This window comes from Zalophus californianus, chromosome 2 (genome assembly GCF_009762305.2).
Source record: "Zalophus californianus isolate mZalCal1 chromosome 2, mZalCal1.pri.v2, whole genome shotgun sequence".
NCBI lineage: Eukaryota > Metazoa > Chordata > Mammalia > Carnivora > Otariidae > Zalophus > Zalophus californianus.
Window position 1 is genome coordinate 40,061,064 of NC_045596.1, and position 23,631 is coordinate 40,084,694.

General features: G+C 40.0%; 1 protein-coding gene across 2 annotated transcripts in view; it reads left to right on the forward strand.

The window, feature by feature from the left end:
• Positions 1–5,598: 5,598 nt before the first annotated feature.
• Positions 5,599–23,631, forward strand: part of SLAIN2 (SLAIN motif family member 2) — an 83,111-nt gene continuing 65,078 nt past the window's right edge. For both annotated transcript variants that reach the window (XM_027598721.2, XM_027598722.2), the window contains exon 1: positions 5,599–6,146. In XM_027598721.2, the coding sequence (XP_027454522.1) occupies positions 5,758–6,146 (389 nt within the window). In that variant the 5' untranslated portion in view covers positions 5,599–5,757. The remainder of the gene's footprint in view (positions 6,147–23,631) is intronic.

Here is a 23,631-nt window from a genome sequence, read left to right on the forward strand (position 1 = left end):
AGCTCAGATGCTGAAGCTTATCTTAACAAACTGCTGACTGGGGGGTCTTGAGGACTCCTGCATCCACCTCTCAAGTGCCTGGAGTACTGTCCAAGTAAATGGCCTACTAGGAAATCTTTTGAGCAAGAAGTAGAGGAATTGCCTCCTCTCTAAGGAACAGATTGTTTCAGTGTGTTGGGCTGACACTTCAAAACTGGCAAAGCTGCTCTTAGAGCAAGAGGATTGAGTCATTGGGTATCATAAAGGCAATAACCCTTGCTCCCAGTCTCCACCCCAGATGGTAGCTGACTGAGATATCAATACGCCTATAAGGTCCTTTTCTTATAGGAAAACATGGAGAACTCATTTGGTCATGGACTGTTGGGGATTGTGAGTACAGATTCTGAAGTCAGACCACCTGAGGTCAAATCCAGCTCTACTACTTCCTGACCATGGACCTTGGGAAATTACCTTACCTCTCTCAGTTTCCTCATACATAAAATGGAAATGATGATGTTAATAGCAGCGACCTCAAAGGACTATTGAGTTTTAAATGAATTATTACGTATCTTAAAAGTGGTCAATATTGTTAGCTACTATGATTATTGGGCCAATTCAGAAATACCTGGCTATTTACAGAATTAATATTCTAGGGTACATATAACTTTGTTTACATAAGGATGATGATAAATAAGAAAGTAACCTTTCCAGACATGCTTGGACAAACTGAATAGTTGATGATGTCTTTCAGTCTGTAATATCCCAGGAGTATCTCAGAGACTCAGGAATGGAATTGTCTACAACTTCTGAGATAGAGGAGTATATAAGTATCTCAGTGACAGCTTAATTTGCTTTAGCCTAGTACAAACCTCTATTCACAGTATAGCTATCTCTATAGCATCTCTAAGTCAGTACTCAGAATAATATATTTTAGATCTCAGATCAGATTACTGGGATTTGTATTATCAACTTGGAGATTTGGATGATTCTTAATAAGTTTTCTCCTTTCCTTAAGTGGTAGGTGTTTTAGATCATGGATACTCAGTAGTTCAGATCCCACTTTTCCAACTGTGCTGTGCTGCTGATATAGTACTTACAGAAGAAATAATAAATGTTATTTAGCAATCTTATCTCCTCACTTGCTACCACAAAAAGGGTGACAGATAAGGTATTGTTTCCTTCAGGGCTAAGACAGCAGTCTCTTAAGAGTTTAAGAGTATGTTCACATCTGCCCTGATCATGAACCTCCTCACCCCTACATCAATATGATACATGCCCCCACGGTGTGATGGGGGCCGCTCTCTGGCCAGAGGACCTTCCGGAAGGAAGTGATGCCTGCCATTATGGCTCACTTTTGAGGCACCCCATAAAGGTAAGATCTGATCAATGTTGACTAGAAAAATTCTAAGGTCCAAATCTTGGGTCCCTCTTCTTTTTGCCCACAGGATTTCAATTCAGAATCTCATATATACCTAGCCTTTGAAGTTCCTGAGATTCCTTCTTAAAATTGCATATGCCAAGACAGTGAAGAAGAGACCCCTTGACAGACCTGAGGAAGTACACCTAGGAGAAGGATGCTGGTGAAGAATAGGTGAGAGAGGACGCGTGGGAAATGACTAGCCAAGTGGGTGTGTGTGAGGATAAAATGGATGTGTTGGATAGTAGAGGTTTCTGCAACAAATTTGAGCATGTTTTAAACAAATGCCAAGTATCTCTGTAAGTGCCTTGAGGTTTCTAATTTTTTTTTTTTTAAGATTTTATTGATTTGAGAGAGAGCACAAGCAGGGTGGGGGGCAGAGGGAGAGGGAGAAGCAGACTCCCCACTGAGCAAGGAGCCCGACACGGGGCTCGATCCCAGGACCCCAGGATCATAACCTGAGCTGAAGGCAGATGCTCAACCATCTGAGCCACGCAGGCGCCCTTCCTTTTAATGTCTCTCTCTTTTTTTTTCCGCCTTGCGGTTTCTAAACTACCTTTGGGCATGTGCTCAGTTACACACACACACACATATGCACATACATCGTGATTTAGGATTTTAGGATTGCTGAATACCTTTAGGCCATTTAGTAATAGTTTTTCCCTCTAAATATTTACAGTGGTTTGTAATATTTTCCACTTTGTCAGGAGTTTTGGCAGGAGCTAACATGCAAGTAGGAACAAGTTGTGGAAAGGGCCACACCTGCTGAGAAATGGAGCCACTCCTTCATCCAGGAACAAAGCAAGCTTATTGTAAAAGGCAACACCTGAAAAATCTAGTTGAGATACCTGTGATGCACACTGCAGACAACCTACCAGCTTAACTTCTCATATCTCCATGAGAGAGCCACTTGTAGAGTGACTTTTTAAAAACATGCTCTAACACTTGGGTCATCAGAGAAGACAGTATTGTAGTTAACCTGAAAGAGAAGGATCCAGGCAACATTTAGGACAGAATGGAAATATTCTTGTCCTCATACTTTTAAGTGAGAACCTGAGACTTTCTCTCCTCAGCAATTCTTAAGGGCTGTTGACACTCAGGAAGTGGAGAATGACCTAGTTTTGAGGATGACATATATAGTGTGACATGTTGCTCTTTGGAAGAGAAATATATAATTTTAAAAAACCAACCATTCAACATTATTAGGAATTTCCACTTCAGTGATTTGAGACATAACAAACACATTTATCTGAAAATCTCTGATAGGAGGCTTCACTTGACCTAAATCCATCACTTATTCAACATTTATTGAAAATCTGCAATATAGTAAGGGCACCAGGGATACTGCAGTGAATGCTGTTTTCACATAGTTCATATTCTACTGGAGAGAAATAGGCAACAAAGGAAGAAATAGATGATGTGTCAGAGGAAAAATGAAACAAGCTAAGAGTTTGGGGAATGATACTATTTTATGAGGGTCCTAACGATGAGAATAGTGAACTCAGTTGGTGAGATATAAGCTGAGACCTGAATGGAGAGAGTTAGTAATGTGACAATGTGGAGGAAGAATGAATCCTAGATAGAAGGTGTAGCAAGTACAGAGTTCCTACAGTAGAAACATGTTTGGCATGTTTAAAAAAATATCAAAAAGGCCAGTGTGGCTGGAGTGGGGTGATGGCGGGGAAGAGTGATTGGAAGTCAATAAGATACTTGTACAAGCTGCCAAATATCCAGTCTTATAGCCAAGAAAAGGACATGGTAGTTTAAATATGTTGAGAAGCAAGTCGAGATTCCTAGCAGGGGAGTGACCTGATGCGACTAAGCAAAGGATCATTTGGTTGCTGTGTGCATCACAGATTGTAAGCAGCAAAGTGGAACAGCCCATTAAGAAAGTACCACAGTAAGTTAAACAAGAAAAGACGGGAATTGGAATGACAGTCGTACCAGTGGAGGTGCCAGGAAGTATTCAGATGTATTTTAAATATACAGCCAGTATGACTTGCTTAAGGATCAGAGATTAAGGTCAAGCACCACATTTGTATTACAGCTAGAATCTGCCACCAGGCCTTCTGATTCTCCATTCATTGCTCCTTGTCACACCAACCTCTTCTTGCTTCCATGAAATATTAGTGTTTAACTTCATAATGTCATATGAACTATTCTTTTCAAGGAATATATTTGAAGTGTTCTCATTAAGGAACCTAGCCAGTTGGCATCTATGTCACAAACTGTTAAATGCAAATGAAAAGTGCTATATGTGAAGCAGTCGTGATATTGAACCCTCCGGCAACTAGTTCAGATGTGTCAGACAGCAATGATATTCAGATGTGCGTTATATAGATAATACATATTACTTCACAATTACTGTGTTAGCAAAGACATCTTTTGATTAGATACATATATCTAAGAAAATACTTATTTATAAGTCGTCAGCAAATTTTGAAAATACTCAGTGCTTTTTTTTGCTATGAATAAACATCTAGACCTTGACCTGTCAGAATTTACATTCTTCTCAACTTTCAACACACCAGATACTGAATGTCTGCTGTGTCAGACACTAGACATGAAAAAAAAAAAACAAAATAAATGGTCTCTTTTCATCAAGTGAACAGACAAAAACAAAAAAGCAAAAAAATTTAAAATACAAACACCTGTTGAAAACTACTGACCAGGTAATGCTAGAGTAAACAGAACAGCTAAATCCTGTGGAGTTGTCAGGAAAAGTTTTCCTAGATATGCAAGCATGGGTTTTAAAAAAAGGAATCAGATTTGGCAGGTAGAATATTCTAGGCAAGGAAAATAGAGCACAGAGAGGCTAAAAGTCCACACCCAGGTGTAATAGGACTGGATCATTTATAAGCTAAGAGTGGAGGAGGCAATTAGAGGAAACCTGCAAACATAAACCAAATAGTTCACAGCTGACATCTGAACAATAATGAATGTGATTACAAAATAAACCCATTTAAGTGGTTTTTGGTTTGTTTTGCTGTTAGTACACATTATAAACAGGTGCCACTGAAGGCAGATTTTTTTTACATTCATACGTCCCTCAGCATTCATCAGTGTTTATCTTTGCTTATTAGTTTTATTTTAGTTCTTTTAATATTAAGTTTATTAAGTTCTCTTAATACACTTTTTAAAAAGTCAAGACACACCATGAAAAAGTTTTTCCCAAGAAAACGATCCAAAGAGCAGATTACGCATCAATTAACAAAGGTAAGAGGAGCGGTTTTCTATCCCCCGCTTCCAAGCCAGTGTGCAGTAAACTTTAAGTCAGAAAAACTGTTTTAATCGATGAGATGCCTTTAAAATGCTTAGCACAGGGGCGCCTGGGTGGCTCAGTCCGTTGAGCGGCCAACTCTTGATCTGGGCTCGGGTCTTGATCTCCGGTGAGTTCCAGCGGGCTTTGGGCTCCTCGCTGGGTGTGGAGCCTACTTTAAAAAAAAAATGCTTAGCATAGTGGCCGGCCCATAGTAAGCACTCAACAACTTCTGGTTATTATTTTGACCTTAGACCTCTCAACCATTTGCGATTCTGTTTTCTCATTTTCAGAGGAAGAAACAGGTCACCGACAGTCCCTGAGGCTCCTGCCAGCCCTCACAATCTCCTATTTCAAGTAGGCATCGAATGAATATTTGCTGAACAAACAGACAAAATAAACTCTCTCCAAGGGGTCCGGCTAAGCGCCCACCAGAGAACCAGCCAGGAGATAGGATCAGGCGCTGGTCCCACACGCCAGTGTTTGGGGGTGGAGAACACATCACACGCCCCCTATCCAAGACCAATAGGCGGAGAATCTGAGTTTGCGATCTTAGCCCTACCCACAGCCAAGTCCCTACTTCTCTCCCGCCTCCACAAGCCTATCTCCCCGCGGCGGCCCCGCCTGCGGCCGGAATCGCTCTTCCCAGCCAGCCGGGCAGCTTCCCACCTCCACGGCGCTGCGGACACGCCCCTTCCGGCCGAAGACCCGCCCACCGGTTTCGCCCACGGCCCCGCCCCTCCGCGCGCTCAGAGCTCGGTCCTCTCAGCGCCCGCCGCCGGCCGCGTCCACCCCCGACGCTCTGAGGTCACCGACGGGGCCGGGCTGCGGGGGGCGGAGGGACGGAGGGAAGATGGCGGCCAAGGCCGGATATTGGCGCCGCCTCCCCCAATTCTGGAGCCGGCGCAGATGAGGCGGCTCGGCTGGGGCCAGCGGCGCTTCGGAACCCGAGCTGGGGGGACCCTGGCGGTGGGGCCTGGCCCTGCTGTATGCCGGCGCCTCGGCTAGAGTGAGCGGCGGCGGCGACGCCTCTTTGCCCTGGCCCTCTCCCTGTCGCTGTGAGTCCGAGCGGGTGGCAGGCGGCACAGGCGGCGGGGCCGGGATGGAGGACGTTAACTCCAACGTGAACGCGGACCAGGAGGTGCGGAAGCTGCAGGAGCTGGTGAAGAAGCTGGAGAAGCAGAACGAACAGCTGAGGAGCCGCTCGGGGGCCGTGCAGGGCGTCGGCTCCCTCGGGCCCGGCAGTCCGGTTCGAGCTGGCTCGTCCACTCCCTCCTCCGGCGCGGCGTCCCCTCGGGGCTTCCCCTTGGGCCTCAGCGCCAAGTCCGGCGGCGGGGTCGGGTCGGGCCCGAGGCGGACGAGTAGCGAGGAGCTGCGGGAAGCCACCTCCTTGCTGGCAGCGGGCGAGGGCGGCTTGCTGGACGAGGTGGAGCCGCTGCGGCCCGAGGAGCTGGAGCGCCTGTCAGGCTGGGAGGAGGAGGAGGAGAGCTGGTGAGCGCGGGCCGTCGGGCCGGGGCTGGGCGGGGACGGGCCCGGGGGCGGAGAGCGTCTTCCGAGGGTACCCCTGGTAAGACACCTCGCTTTGTGTAGCCAGATCCGCTCTCTTGCCTGGGACTGGTGGGTTTTTTGCTTTGGCTGCGGAAAGGTCAACTGGAGTTGGGGATTCAAGGCGTGCTAGAGGAACGAACGGCGTTGTAGCTAGTTTTATTTTCCCCTGGGTTGTGGTGCACCCTCTGGGTTTTAGACCCTGTTGGGGTCTGTGGTTTGGCACAGCCTGGGAAGGAACGGCTCCTCGCCGGGGGAGGAGTCGGCGGTGGGAAACTGCACTGTAAGGAAAGGATCTTGCTTTGTGTGAAACGCTGGCTTTCGGAGGGTGGTCTGAGCATTTTGGATGTCGGGAAGGGGTTTGCATGATGAGGTATCACCGGGTGCGGGGAGCAGACCAGAGTGGTCTAGTGCGGTGGTCAGTGGTTTGGACCGGTGGGAGATGGGTACATTTCTGGCCGCGATGGGGAGACCGTGTGAATCAGCACTCCCCTTTGGGTAGTGGGGTAAAGCTTGCTTTGTGTGAAGAGGGCAGAGGATGGTACTGCTTTGTGTGGAAAGTCAAGGGTGGAACAAGAGCCTGGCTCTTATTTTTTAAACAAGAATTGGGGCTGTCATTTTTCGGTGCTGTGAAGTGACAGTTATCACATCCATCCTTAATTTCCATGTCATCCTAGGGGCAGAGAAAAGGAGCCCTATTGTAAAAATATAAACCAAAGCTGTATTGTCATAAGCTACTTCATGATAGAATTGTGACCTATACTATAATATCACTTACATAAATAGGTCATGGGAGGCATTCTCCCTCATTTTATTGCAACCCCATAAAGATGTCTATGAGAAACTGTCTTAATTTATCCCTTTTTAAAGTTTTGATTTGTAGCTAAAATGTGTTAACTCTTTGTTGAAATTGAAACTTTTAGGCCAGTGAAGTGGAAATTCTTCTAATATTGCAGAAGTCCAACTTTACCGTTACTGAGATAGTTAAGAGCTTTGCCTGGATTCAGGCCCTGGCTCTGCCACACTAGCTGTATGACCTTGGACAAGTTACCCTGAGCGTCACTTTCTTCCTCTATGTGATGGACAAAATAATAGTTCTTATCTCTATGGAGTTGTGAAGATTACGTGAGGTAATCCATGTATGGTTTTAGCACTGGGTCTGACACAGAGTAAACTCTCCAAAACTAACTGCAGTTACTCTTAAGCCTAGTTATTTAAATCGTGAAATAGTCAGTAAGCTCTTATAGGATCTTGTGGGAAAGTCTAAAGATTCATTAACATGTTGATCCCTGTTCATTAAGGCAGTTACAGTCTTGGGAGCCAAGTTTTATGCAGTTAAATAAGCTAGGAGATATACAGTGAATTGCAAAAAAAAAAAAAGAGAGAGGAACAAAAGTACTGAGAATGCTCAGAAATTGGGAAGAAAATAATGGTTCCAAGTAGCTGAGGCAAACTTTGAGGAGAGGTGGCTTTGGAGCCTGGGGGTGGGGAGAGTAGGAAGGGACTTTTATGCTCTGACAACTGCTAGAGCAGAGTCAGATATTTGTAACTCCCAATTAGGAAGGTTTGAATTACAGAGATACTCGAATATATGATATCAAGCTGTTATTTTATTTCCAAGTAATACGAAATATTATTAGAACTGTCTATGGTAGTGACAGTTTTTCATATTAGTGTGAGATCACGTCCTCCCAGAGGAATCCTGGGTGTGTGTACACTTTAAAAGAATCCAGAATCATTTAAATATCATCACATGTCTCTTCCAAGTGATGATGATAATGATGCTCTTAATAATGAGGATTAGCTGCACTCACGAGCCCATTTTAGATTATGTATTATTAGAACACATTGACTCCACTTGGGGAAGCTGAATACGTATTTTGCTGCTTTGGTTTCTGAGCAGAGTTTGTTCAGGTAAAGCAAGTCTTAAATACTATGCCGGAGTTTTCTTTTGACCATATGGTTCCTGCTTATTGCTTTGATCCTGGCTACATATCTTGATCCTTTCCTTTTTCTGAAAAGATTTGTGTGAATTGAAAGTTTTATAAATCATTTAAAGTGCTTTAGAGTATGCTTTTGGAGTACAAGTGGGAAGGGGTGGGTGTTAGTGCAGGGGGGGTGGGGATGATTTCAAAGAATTAAGAATTTTTTCTTAGCACACCAAAAATTTACTTTCTGTAACTTAACACCCATTGTACCTTCTTTTTCATCTAGAGTAATGTTTTTCCCCAAGTGTACACTATAAAATGCTAGTTCTGAAGATGTTAATAGATACTGTGTGAAAAAATAATGGTGGGTCTGAGGTTAAATATATGTGGGAAAAATAAAGTTTAACAAAAATAAACCGGTTTCTTTAATCCTGGACTTGTTTAATATGCTAATTGTTATTGAATATAGTAAATTTCTAAGTGGTAAACTTTTTTTGAGCTCCCAAGGAACTAGTACCTATAGAACACACTTAGAAAACAGTGCTTCAGAGCAGTGGCTTTCACAGCCTTTTTGGTGGCTTTTTTTGGACCCTCCTTCATGATAAAGAAATACATTTTACATCATAGCCTATTACACAAGTATATGAATAATTGAAACAAATGTATCACAAAACTATAGTTACTTTTAGTACATGTGGGAAGCTCTAATATTTTCTGTTTCTTTAGGGAAAAAATGCTAGTTACAACCCATTAAGCTGATTTTGTGACCCGTTAATGGATTTTATCTCAGTTTGGAAAGCACTGTTATAGAACAACTCAGAAGAGTCAGAGAAAGCAGTTAACATCATTGTACATCACAGTGTATTAGCCTATACCGGATAGCTTATAAACATTTTTGCATTTAATTTTCATCCACTTTTGAATTAAGTATCATTTTTAGGTAAGCAAACAACCTTTTTTTAAAAGATTTTATTTAGTTATTTGATAGACAGCGAGGGAGGGAACACAAGCAGGGGGAACGGGAGAGGGAGAAGCAGGCTTTCCACTGAGCGGGGAGCCCAATGTGGGGCTCTATCCCAGGACCCTGGAATCATGACCCGAGCCGAAGGCAGACGTTTAACAACTGAGCCACCCAGGCATCCAGGAAACAATCTTTCTAAGCATCAAATAACACACAGTAAATGATGGAGTCAGGGTTTGAATCCAGGACTTTATGACATTATAGCCTATGCTGTTCCCCCTGTATTTTGCTTTTTCCAGGTATAATCCCTTTTCCATATGAATGGCCCCTTAAAATATTTGAAGACTACTGTCATGATCCTGTTGACCTCTTCTGCCCACCACGCACACTGAGCATTCCCATCTCTTCTGCAGAGTAAAACAGCCCCAGTTTATTTCATCATTCCTAGATAATATAACTTTCTGATCCTTCAACCATGATCACTTTTCTCAATGAATTCTAGTTGCTCATTGTCATTAAACATGGTACTCAGAACCGTACTCAGTGTTTTATGTTTTTTAATTTTTTTTTTTTTAATCTCTACACCTGTCATGGGGCTTGAACTCACAAACCCCAGATCGAGAGTTGTATGCTGTACTGACTGAGCCAGCCAGGTGCCCCTGTACTTAGCATTTTAGATGATACTTGACCAGTGTGTGATGGATACACCTTGCTTGAGGTAAATGCTGTTATTTTGAAACCAAATATTTCATTAACAGTTTTGGTTTCTGTTGCTTATGTTTAATACGATCCAGTAGTGTCAATTATACTTAGTATCTTTTATACATAAATTGTTAAACTAAGTCTCCCTAACCCTATTTTTGTGCAATGAATTCTTTAGGCTTTTGTATTTATATTCATATGTGTGTGTGTGTGTGTGTGTGTGTGTGTGTGTGTATGGCTTATATTTAAATTAGTCTTGATTTCATTTCTTATTCTTGATTTAGGCATTTAATATTATTTTTTGTCATTTTCACATTTAATAGGCATACCTACTGGGTCTTCATTCAAGTTGTTAAAAATGTTAAAATGACAGAGTAAAGGGCTCTGAAATGTGCAGCTCAACTAGAATCCCTCCAGATTAACATCAGTCTCTTAATCAGCACACATTGTGGTTGTTCAGTAACTTAGTTCCATTTGTTATTATCAAGCCCATATGCCATTAAAAGATTTATTTGTCAGCGTGAATGCACATGTGCACACAAGCAGGGGGAGCAGCAGGCAGAGGGAGAAGCAGGCTCCATGCTGAGCAGGGAACCCCATGCGGGACTCGACCCCAGGACCCTAAGATCATGACCCGAGCCCAAGGCAGACTGAGCCACCCAGGCGTCCCCATATGCCATTTTGTATGGATATTATGAAAGATTTTGCCAATTGCTTGCTGTAATTAAGTTATACTGTGCCTACAGTGTCTTAACTGCAATGAAGTAAACCTATCAAAGTAGAAATTGCATTTTACTTGGTTTGACTTGTTCATGGTGAATCCTCTGGCTTTTTCCTTTTTTAACTTCACATTTTGTTTAATTCAATTTTGAATTTTGCAAGGAATAAGTTTGGTCTAGAAATTCTAGACCTGCTTATTTTTCTCTTTAGAAAGTATCATATTTCCTCTTACCTACACTTTTGACGCTGACATGTTGTTTTGTTAATATTTTTTAAATTTTTATTTAAATTCTAGTTAGATAATATACAGTGCAATATTGGTTTCAGGAGTAGAATTAAGTGGTTCATCACTCACATAAAACACCCACTGCTTATCATAACAAGTGGCCTCCTTAATACCCATCACCCATCTAGTCCATCCTCCATCTCCCTCCCTCCATCAACTCTGTTTTCTGTTGTTAAGAGTCTCCTATGGTTTGTTTCCTCTCTTTTTCCCCCCTCCCATATGTCCATCTGTCTTGTTTCTTAAATTCAATGTGAGTGAAATCATATAGTATTTGTCTTTCTCTGACTTCATTTAGCATAATACACTCTAGCTCCATCCACATCATTCCAAATGGCAAGATTTCATTCTTTTTGATGGCTGAGTAATATTCCATTGTGTGTATATGTACATATACAATATTGGCTTTTGTGGACATTGCTGCTATAAACATCAGGGTGCATTTACCCCAAATCTGTATTTTTGTATCCTTTGAGTAAATACCTAGTAACGCAGTTGCTGGTTGTAAGGTAGTTCTATTTTTAACTTTTTGAGGAACCTCCATACTGTTCTCCAGAGTGGCTGCACCAGTTTACATTCCCACCAACAGTGTAAGAGGGTTCCCCTTTCTCCACATCCTCACCAACATCTGTTGTTTCCTGTGTTGTTAATTCTAGCCATTCTGACAGGTATGAGGTGGTATCTCATTGTGTTTTTGATTTGTATTTCCCTGATGATGAGTGATGTTGAACTTCTTTTCACATATCTGTTAGCCTTCTGGATGTCTTCTTTGGAAAAGTGTGTATTCAACCTGACATGGTACTTTAGACTAACATATTTTGAATCAATAATTCAGTGACAAAATTACAATTATTTTACATTATTTGAGGGGTAGGCCTAAGTCAGTTTCAAGCTAATATTCTGGCTTACATTCTGACTTATCGTCTATCACCTTGCTTTATTTGAAATTCAGTTTCCTTTGACAAATGTTTATTTGGGCTGTCCAATACTTCTGTCCAAAGTATTGACAGAAATACAGAAGCTAAAGAATATTTCTGCCCACTCTTTGTCATTTAGTCTTATTGCATATTTTGCTCCCATATTATGGGCTATCCCTCTTTTGATACTAATGCCCTTAGTATACTTTTTTTATCCATAAGTATTTGTTGATTGTAATTCACATGCAATAAAGCTTGCCCTTAAGAAGTGTAATTTAGTGGCTTTTTTTAGTATATTCAAAACTTGTGCAGCTGTCACCACTATCTGATTCCAGAACCACTACTGTTCATTAGTACCCTTCCTGCCCCCCTGCTTAAAAAACAAAACCCCAAAAAACCACCAAACCTATTATCAGTCACTTCCCATTTCCCCCTTACCCCATGTCCACTTACATACTTTGTGTGTATGGAACTGCTTATTCCGGTCATTTCATATAAATGAAATTATGTAATATGTGGCATTTTGTGTCTGGCTTCTTTCATTTAGCATAATGTTTTTAAGGTTCGTGTTGTAGCATGTATCAGAACATTTCCTTTTTTTCATTCCTTTTTTTTTTTTTTTAAAGATTATTTGAGATAGCACACGAGGTGGTGGAGGGTAAGAGGCAGAGGGAAAGGGAGAAGCAGACTCCCTGCTGAGCAGGGATGCCTGATGCAGGACTCAATCCCAGGACCCAAAGGTCATGACCTGAGCCAAAGGCAGCCACTTAACTGAGCCACCCAGGCACCCCTTTTCATTCCTTTTTATGTCTGAATAATATTGCCACATTTTGTTTATCCATTCATCAGTTAATGAGAATTTGGGTTCTTTCCACCTTTTAGTTTTTATGAAAAATGCTGCTATGACCGTTTATTTACAAGTTTTTATATGGACATGTTTTCATTTTTTGAGTATATACCTAGGAGTGGAGTTACTAGGTCAAATGGTAACTCCATGTTTAACTTTTTGAGAACTGCCAGACTGTTTTCCATTCCCATACACAAGGGTTCCAGTTTTGCCACATTCTCTCCAACACTTATTGTCTCTTTTTTGTTATATAGCCATTCTACTTGTATCTCATTGTGGTTCTTATTTGCATTTCCCTAATGACTAATGGTGTTGAGCATCTTTTCAGCTATTTTTTGGCCATTTGTCTGTCTTTGGAGAAATGTCTATTCAAACCATTTACCCATTTTCTAATTGTGTTAACTGTCTTTATAATAAGTTGTAAGAGTATATATGCTGGATACTAATCCCTTATGAAATAAATGATTTGTGAATATTTTCTCATTCTGGTTTTTTTTTCACTTTTTTTTCCTTTTTTTAAAAAACAATTTTATTTGTCAGAGAGAGAGCACAAGCAGGGGGAGCGGTAGGCAGAGGGAGAAGCAGGCTTCCTGCTGAGCAAGGAACTCAATCCCAGGCCCCTGGGATCATGACCTGAGCTAAAAGCACTCTTAACCGACTGAGCCAGCCAGGTGTCCCTGTTTTTTCTTTTTTTTTTTTTTTCACTTTCTTGATGGAGTCCTCTGAAGCACAAAGTTTTTAATATTATAAAGTCTTATTTATTCTTTTGTTGCTTGTGCTATTGATGTCATGTCTAAGAAACCTGTGCCTAATCCAAGATCACAAGATTTATTCCTATCTTCTAAGAGGTTTATAATTTTAACTCTTATATTTAAGTCTTTGATCCGTTTTTATTTTATTTGAGAGAGAGAGAGCACGTGCACAAGCAGAGGTAAAGGCAGGCAGAGGAAGAGGGAGAAGTAGGCTTTCTGCTGAGTGGGGAGCCTGATGCAGGGCTCAGTCCCAGGACTCTGGGATCATGACCCGAGCCGAAGGCAGATGCTTAACCGACTGAGCCACTCAGGCGCCCCTTTGATCCATTTTTTTAATTGTGGTAAAATATACATAATATCAAATTTGCCACGTTAAACCATTTTTAAATGTATAGTTCAATGACATTAAAGTACATTTTATATTGTTGTGCAACCATCACCACCATCCATCTTCAGAACTTTTTCATTTTCCCCGAACTGGAATTCCATACCAATTAAATAATAACTCCACTTCTCTCCCTAGCCCCTGACAGCCATTCTTTCTGTCTCAATGAATTTGATTACTCTAAATAACTCATATATATGGAATCCTACAATATTTATGCTTTTGTGACTGCTTTATTTCACTTAGCACAATGTCTTCAAGATTCATGTTGTAGAATGTCTCAGAATTTCCTTCCTTCGCGGGGTGGGGGGGGAGGTGTCTCCAAAGCTTTATTTAATCTTGTAATCCTCAATGGGCAAGAAAAAGCAACACTTAAATCTTTCTATCCCAAACCTGAGCTGTGTGATGCATATGATTTTCATATTTAAATATGGAATGTATATGTATATGCTATTTTTTTGTGGTGCAAAACCCCCACAAAAGTCAGCCTTCAAACAGTTTCCAAGCATATAGTTCATTATTGTCAACCACATTCACATTGTTGTGCAACAGATCCCCAGAATCCTTCCATCCTGCATGACTGAAACTCTACACCCACAGAACAGCAACTCCTTGCCTCCCTTTTCCCCAGCTCCTGGCAACCACCATTTTACTTTGTTTCTATGAGATTAGATGCCTCATAAGTGGAATCATGTAGTATTTGTCTTTCTGTTACTAGTTTATTTCACTTAGCATAATGTCCTTAAGGTTCACTCATGGTATAGCATGTCATGTGGTTTCCTTTTTTAGGACTGAATAATATTCTGTTCTATGTATATACCACGTTTTCTTTATCCATTCATCTGTCAGTGGACATTTGATTTCTCTCTACCTCTTGACTATTGTGAATAACGCTGCAGTGAGCATGAGTGTACAAATATCTCCTCAAGTCTTTGCTTTCTCTTCTTTTGAAGTAGAATTACTGGATCAAATGGTAATTCTGTGTTTAATTTTTTGAGGAGCCACCATACTGTTTTCCATAGCAGCTGCACCATTTTGCATTCCCACAAGCATTACAAAAGGATTCTAGTTTTTCCATGTCCTTGCCAACATTTGCTTTGATCCATTTTGAGTTTTTATGTGAGGAGGAGTCCCAACTTCATTCTTTTTGCACGTATATATCCTGTCTACCTTTTGAAGATTTTCCTGTCCCCATGAAATTGTCTTGGTACTCTTGTTGAAATCAGTTGTTCATAAATGTATTGATTTATTTCTGAGCTCTCAGTTCTATATTATTGATCTTTGTCCTTATGCCAGTAGTAAACAGTCATGATAACTAAAGGTTTTTAGTAAGTTTTGAAGTTGGAAAGTGTGAGTCCTCCATGGAGTTTTGTTCTTTTTCAAGATTGTTTTGGGTATTCAGAGTCTCTTGTATTTCTATATGAACTTTAGGATCAACTGGTAAATTGCAGCAAAAGCAGCTGGAATTTTGACAGGGATTGTATTGAGCCTATAGATAAATTTGTAGATCAGTCTATATTGAGAGCTTAACAGTATTTATTCTTTGAAATTGTGGACATTGGATGTCTTTCCATTCACTTAGGGCTTTAATTTCTTTCAACTATGTTTTGTAATTTTTAGGTTATAAGTTTTGCATTTATCTTGTTAATTTTATTCCTAGTTATTTTATTCTTTTTGATGTCATTGTAAATGGAATTGTTTTTTCTTAATTTCATTTTTTGATTGTTCATTGCTACCATATAGAAATATAGTTGATTTTATTCATTATATTCTACAGCCTTGCTGAAGTCACTTTTTAACTGTCATAGTTGGTTTTGTGTGTGTGTGTATTTCTTAGGACTTTTTTATATATAAGATAATGTCATCTGCTAATAAAGGTAATTTTACTACCTCTTTTCCAGTCTGGGTGCCTATTTTATTATCTTCCTGCTTAATTGCCCTGGCTAGAACATCCAGTATAATGTTGGGTACAAGTGGTGAAAGTAGACATCCTTCAATGTGATTTTTATTGCTCTTTTATTTTTAATTATAGCTAACAGTTATTTATTGCATTAACATGACAGATACTATGCTAACCACCTCATATTTTATCTTCCTAATAATTGGATATGATCAGACTATTATTAACCTCCATTTTAAAGAAGGGGAAATTAAAGCTTAGATTAAATAATTTACTTATAGTCACTCAAGTATGTGGCTGAGATTGGATTGGAACCCAGTTAGTCTTACTCTTTATTTTAAAATTTTTCATTCTTTACCTAACTCTAATTATCTGTATTTTTATGTTATTTTTTTAAAGATTTATTTATTTATTTGAGAGAGAGAGAATGAGAGAGAGAGAAAGCACATGAGATGGGGGGAGGGTCAGAGGGAGAAGCAGACTCCCTGCCGAGCAGGGAGCCCAATGCGGGACTGGATCCAGGGACTCCAGGATCATGACCTGAGCTGAAGGCAGTCGCTTAACCAACAGCCACCCAGGTGCCCTGTATTTTTATGTTGTTTTTAAGATTTATGCTATTATTTACTTAAGGGTATTATGTGTCCCCCCAGTTCTGTCTTTTGGTCATTTGTCTATAATAACTTGACATCTGTGTACATTTTTATTTCTTTATATGAGGACCTCTTTTTGTGCTCATTATTCTTTTGCTAAATTGGCCTTTGGGGCCCTTGGGAATCTGATAGCGTAGTAGCTGAGAGCTTTGACTCGAACTAGATAGCCTGAGTTGAAGTCCCTGCTCCCAGCCTTCTTACCTGTGGGACCCTGGGCAAACCACTTAATCTCTGTGCTTGAACCTCTTCATTATCTCCAAAATAGAGATGATTATTGTAATATCGAATTTAATGTAATATATGTAAAATGTTAAGAACAGTTCTTGGCACACTGTTCACTGTTTTATTATTTCAGTTTCAGATTTGCCTATCTTTGCATTGAAATTTTAAAAAACTTTTTATTTTGGAAAATTTGAAACATATAGAAAGGTAGAATGAACCTCAACTTATAACCCATCTTTAACACTTAAAACACCTCATACCATTCTTGTTTTATCTATACCACCCAAACCTCAACATCCTGAACTATATTGAAGCAAATTCCAACAAGATATCATTTACTTACTAAATATTACAATAGAAGATAAGGACTTTTTTTTTTTAACATAAGCACAATACCAGTTTCACTCCCATTAAAAATAATTTTTTAGCATCATCAAATGTGCTATGAATGTTTTTAGATCAAATTTTCTAAAAATTGATTTGCTTATCTGTGTTTAGAGTTTTTTTTTCTGTGATAAACTCTAAAATGAAATGTTCTCTTTCTTCAAGCATTTTGATCATTTTCATATCCCCAGTTAATTTGTTGGTGATGGTCAGAACAGACCCAGTTCTCATTTCTTTCCCAGCCTTTTGAGAAATTGTTGAGGCAAATCACAAATTTCTTAGGTTTTCTGCTCTGTGCAGGGTGAAGTTTTCAGCAGATGTGTAAATACCTGCAGTGGTTCCATATCACTATTACATCTTTTTGTTGTACTAGAATTGAAATTTGTGTTATGTAATATTATTCATATCTTCCCTTGGCCTGTTGGCTTGTAATCAACTCCCATAATATCCCTATTTTTACATGTACAGTTATTTAACATTTTTAGTTAATTTTGGTTTTAGTGTTTCTGTGCTTTGATTCCATGTACTTTTACTCTCAGGCTCCTACATTTTTGTAAAACATAATTTCAGTCTAATTTTCCATAAATCCACATTTTCTTCACTAAATTTACCTAGAACATTGTACCTTATTGAGGAAAGAAGCAGTCTTGGGTTTCAAAGAAAGGAGCTTTTACTAATGGCTTTCATTAGAATTTTTTAAGGGCCTCATGTAAAAGAATGAACAAGTACATATACACATAAAAATCTTTGCTATTTAATATATTTCTTGTTGAGGAGAGTTAGGAACTGACTTGTCCATCTCTTCAAGTCTCTTAAGATTGTTTTCTCCATCCATACTGTGAATTGTGCTAATTGAAAAGGAATTTACATGTGGGCAAAAGGGGAATGTATATGTGAAATACGTTCTAAATGAGTTTTAGGTTGTTTATTCATCTACTCTGCTGCACTTTTGTAGATGAGAGTTTAATATTGCACATATATTCATAGTGACTGCATTATCTAATTAGTATTTGTTAGTTAATATTAGTATCTAGAAGTTTGTCATTTTATTTTTTCCCTTTTTTCTTTGAGAGATCCATTATTTGTTGACATAAACCCCTGTATCTGTAGTGGAGACAATAGATTGAAAATAGAGATGTTAGGAAAAATTGATAATGAGTTGTCAGGCTCTTTGCGGGGCCCCTAGGAACTTTTGCAGAACATAAAATCATAGAAAGTGAAATTAGAAATGGACTTTGAGATCACCTGGTCATGCCTCTTGTTTTTAAGCTGTTTAATTATCCAGACTGGTGAGGACAAATGGTTGTATCTTCTTAAAAATGTTTGAGGGGCCCTTGGGTGGCTCAGTCAGTTAAGCGTCCAACTCTTGATTTCGGCTCAGGTCATGTTCTCAGGGTTGTGAGATCAAGCCTCATGTGGGGCTCCACGCTGAGTGGGGAGCCTGCTTAAGATTCTTTCTCTCCTTCTGCCCCTCCACACTCCCCCCAAAAAATTTGAAATTAGAAATCGAATAAGTCATTCATATCTTGTTAAATCCATTTTACTTTAAATCAATTTTCTCTTAAGTTTATGAAGATATATTAAACTCAGACTGACTTCTTATCAGTAAATTTTATTGATAAACTTCCCTAATTTAGAGATAGATAGTATGTGGTTTTTACTTGCTGTGTTTTTTCACTCACGGTCCTTCGTACCTAAGAATAAACTTTATTACATGGCCTCTTTGTTTTGTGTATGCTTTTCATGGGAGACCATTGGTAGAATTTGTAATTTTATTTGCTAAGTCTAGATTAATAAAGCAGTTTGATTTGTATAATTATCACTACTTATCTGAATAGCTTGGCAGTTATTTGCTGATTAACATCTTGAAGTTTGTTTTCTAGACTCTTCTGTACCAAGGAGATGTTACTTTAACGTGGCTCACGTGTGTGTTTTAAATGAATTGAGAAATTACACATCTAGATGAGCATTTTATTCTCTTCTTAGTGGTTTTCCAGTGATTCTGATGTGACTTAAAAATTTTTTTATTAATAGAACAAATACTTAGAACCCCTATGTGTGAACAGCACAATGTGGGGGAAGCTGAGAGACATCATAAAGCAGGTTCTTGCTTTCTTAAAAAATGGAATTTGGCCAAGAAGGGCCACATGGTTGGTAAAATATATTACAATCACTATTGTTTAATTATGTTTTATATACAAAGTACTGTATAAGGCATTTTATGCATGGCAAATCATTTAATCTGCATAATTTTACATTATTCATTTTTTTATTGTGGTAACATGCAAAACAAAAAAATATTTTAACCATTTTAAGTGTACAGTTCAGTGGCATGTACACTAATTGTAATGCAATCCTCACCACCATCCATCTCTAGAAGTTTTTATCCTTCCCCACTGAAACTCTGTATAAACAGTAACTCCCCAATTTCCCTATTCTCTTGCCCCCAGCCCTTGGCAGCTACCATTCTACTTTCTGTGTCTATGAATTTGACTACTCTAGGTACCTCATGTAAGTGAAATCACAAAGTAGGTGCCCTTTTCTGTCTGGCTTGTTGCATTTAGTATTGTGTCTTCAGAGTTCATCTGTGTTGTGGCATGTGTCATGTTATCCCCATTTTACAGGTAATGAAGTGAAACTCAAAGTCACATAGCTGATAGAGTGAATTGAGACTCAAGCGTGAGAATAAAACATTTGATATGTATTTAACCTATGGATATTCAGCTTTCAGAAGAGAATGTTTTTTAAATATTTGAAGGAGTATAATGAGGATTATTAGACTTACTCTGTATAACTGGAGATCATTACTAGAACAATAGATATAAATTAGAGGCAGGCAAATTTTTATTTAAGATAGAATTTTCTAATAGAGCTGTTTCTAGGTGTTATGGACTGTATTTTTATAAACTTTTTTTTAGAAGATTTATTTGATAACGAGTGAGTGCAGTGGGGGGGGCAGAGGGAGAAGGAGAAGCAGGCTCCCTGCTGAACAGAGAGCCTGTGTGGGGCTCGATCTCAGGACCCTGGGATCATGACCTGAGCCGAAGGCAGACAACCAGCTGAGCCACCCAGGAGCCCCTGGTATGGACTGTCTTTAAAAAGTGTAAGTAACCTTCAGGCGCACTCGGCTGTCGCAGTTAGTAGAGCATATGACTTGACCTCGGGGTTACAAGTTCGAGCCCCACATTGGGGGTAGATTACATTAAAAAAATGTAAGTAACATTCAGCAGTGAGGACTGTTGAATAGTCCTGTGATAAAGGATGTTACAAAGAGTTTATAAAAATTAGTTGAATTAGGTTACTTCTGAGTGTTCTTTTAACTCTGTTTCTGTGATTAAAATATTACAGTCTATTTGGGAGTGTAAGGTACCTTCAAGACAAAGTGCTAAGCTTAAATGTGGGAGAGATCTTTAGCAATGGGAGCATCATAGATTTTTTTTTTTTAAAGATTTATTCATTTTAGAGCGAGCAAGTGAGGGGAAGCCTAGAGGGAGAGGGAGGAAGAAACTTCAACAGACTCCTCGCTAAACTCAGAGCCCAGTGCTGGGGTCCACCTCACCACCCTGAGATCCCTATCTGAGCTGAAACCACGAGTTAGATGACCAACCAACTGCGCCACCCAGGGGCCCTTAGTTTTTGTTTTTGTTTTTGTTTTGTTTTGTTTTCTGAATCTATAGCACATTTTTCTGAATATTCTCAGTAATGGAAGATTCTTTTCCTTGTGAGGGTAGGTATGAGTTTTGAAAACTATTGAAAGTCATTATTCTAGCGAATAAAAATGGGTTAGCAAGGTATTTAAAGTCTTGAGCAGTCCAATTCCAGTTCTCCTTTTTCCTGTGTTTACTTACTGTTGCCAGCAAACTTCGTGAACATTCCTGCCTGGTGGCATGTTCTGATGTTCATTCAGCAACAGAGCCCCTTTTTTCTTTGTGAAATTCTAAATATCCTGCTTGGTTTATTTCCTTTTCAGTGTTACCTACCACTGTTTACACACCATTTTTAAAGTCAGTGTAACAAGACAACCTTGTACTTTGGTCTCTGTAGTCTAGATTGTGAGCAGTTTCAGCAGAGGGACAGTATCATATTCATCTTCATGTGTCTGAACAGGCTCTCAGTATCTTATGTGTAGTAAGAGTTCAGTTACAGTAAATTACATTGAATCAATCTGATTGTCAGTGATGTTAGGTTGAAATGAGGTGAAGCTGGAAACTGATGAGACCAAATTCTTGCCTGACTTGATGACTCTTAGGCTAGTTGAGGAGTTTCCCACGCATTCTGAATACTAGCAGTATTGAATCTACACTCTCCCATGATGAACTAAAGAAGAAAATACTGTCTAGATAGTGTTTGACATTAAAAAAAATCAGTTTTAAAATTAAGATAGTGATATCTCTGGTAGGTTAACAGATGCACCCTGTTTTAAACTTATTTGTACTTTTTGTGATTTCTAAATTTCCTGTTATGAATACAAATTGCTTTTATAATTTAAAAAATCCTATTTATGGGACTCCTGGGTGGCACAGTTGGTTAAGCATCCGACTCTTGGTTTCAGCTTTGGTTGTGAGATTGAGCCCTGCACTGGGCTCTGCACTCAGCGAGGAGTCTGCTTGAGATTCTCTCTCCCTCTGTGCCGCCCGCTCATGCGCGTGTGCGCTCTCTCAAATCTTATTTTAAAAATCCTGTTTAAGAGATTTAAGTCAGTTTCATTACCTTGTGGTCACATAGGTAGGGATCATAATATAACATGATGCATTAGAAAACCATTGATGTTTTCCTTATTACTTAGTGGTAGTAAGATTGTATATCAAAGATGAAAAAAGGGGCGCCTGGGTGGCTGTCATTAAGCGTCTGCCTTTGGCTCAGGTCATGATCCCAGGGTCCTGGCCCTGCTCCATGGGAAGCCTGCTTCTCCCTCTCCCACACCCCTGCTTGTGTTCCCTCTCTTGCTGTGTCTCTCTGTCAAATAAATAAATAAAATCTTTAAAAAAAAAAGATGAAAAAAATTTGGTTCCAATAAGTTTAGACATGTGTTTTTGATAGAACTGGAGCCCGTCAGCTGTTGTATATGATTTTATCTATTATTCTTGTTTTTAACTTTGCATTTTAAAAATGAAATTACTCAGGGACGCCTGGGTAGCTCAGTCGGTTAAGCGTTTGCCTTTGGCTCAGTTCATGATCCCAGGATGTTGGGATTGAGTCCTGCATCGGGCTCCTTGCTTGGCAGGGAGCCTGCTTCTCCCTCTGCCTGCTGCTCCCCCCGCTTGTGCGTGTGCTCGCTCGCTCTCTCTCTATCTCTCTGACAAAATCTTAAAAAAATAAATAAAAATTTTTTTAAAAATTAAAAAAAAATAAATTACCCAAGTGTAAATTTTCTTAATTTTTTAAAGATTTTATTTGAGGCAGAGCCGAGCAAGAGAGAGAACACAAGCAGGGAGGGGCGGGTGGAGGTGCAGAGGGAGAGGGAGAAGGAGAAGCAGGTTTCCCACTGAGCAGGGAGCCTGTCACAGGGCTCCATCCCAAGGCCTCTGGGATCAGGACCTGACCTGAAGGCAGACGCTTAACCAAGTGAACCACCCAGGCGCCCCCCAAGTGTAAATATTAATATCAGATTTGCCTAAATAAAGTATATCTATTTTTGTGGAGGTGGAAAACCCTGAAACTTTATTTTCTGGGAGTATCAGATAACGAACCCCAAAGCTGTGTGTAGCTCACATCTCGTGAGCCTTCTGGGCAAAGAGATCTGTATGCCAAACTTCAGGGAACCTGATGCTGATGCCCGGTAAACCAGAAGGGCTTTTTCCCTTCTTCCCCCACTTACCAAGGCCCCTGCCTCCTTGCTTGTCTGCTAGGAACATACCTAAAACTATATTTGTAAATCAGTTTAATTTTGGCACTTTTTTAAGTTTTTTTTTATTTTTTTATTTGACAGAGCGCACAAGCGGGGGAGCGGCAGGCAGGGGGAGAAGAAGTAGGCTCCCCTGCTGAGCAGAGAGCCCAACATGGGGCTCGATTCCAGGGTCCTGGGATCATGACCTGAGCTGAAGGCAGATGCTTAACTGACTGAGCCATCCAGGTGCCCCACATTTTTTATTTTTTATTCATTTTTTAAAGATTTTATTTGAGACAGCACAAGCAGGGAGGAGGGTCAGAGGGAGAGGGAGAAGCAGACTCCCCGATGAGCAGGGAGCCTAGTGGTCACCGGGCTCAATCCCAGCACCCTGAGATATGACCTGAGCTGAAGGTAGACGCTTAACCGAATGAGCCACCCAGATGCCCCTAATTTTGACATTTTTTTAAAAAAGGAAACAATTTGAGTGGTAAGTAGCAGAATTAAGTGTCTTAATGTAAATGGGTTGAGTTACAATAATGTACTGTTCCTTATGGTAAGGACTCATACTAGCCAAAGCACACTGCATGTTGTCTCTTGTGCTAGTTTAGTAGCAAAAATGAACATGTAAAAGTATGTAAGTTTTGGGGCGCCTGGGTGGCTCAGTCGTTAGGCGTCTGCCTTCGGCTCGGGTCATGATCCCGGGGTCCTGGGATCAAGCCCCGCATCAGGCCGTCGGCTCAGCGGGAGGCCTGCTTCTCCCTCTCCCAATTCCCTGCTTATGTTCCCTCTCTTGCTGTCTCTCTCTCTCTCTAAATAAATAAGAAAAAGAATTTTTAAAAAATATGTAAGTTTTAAGACTTTAGGTAATATAAGTTCTTATTTTGCCTGTTGCATTTACTCAAAATCACATCCTCTGGTGTCTTTCACTTGGGAATCCAAATTATGGAGGA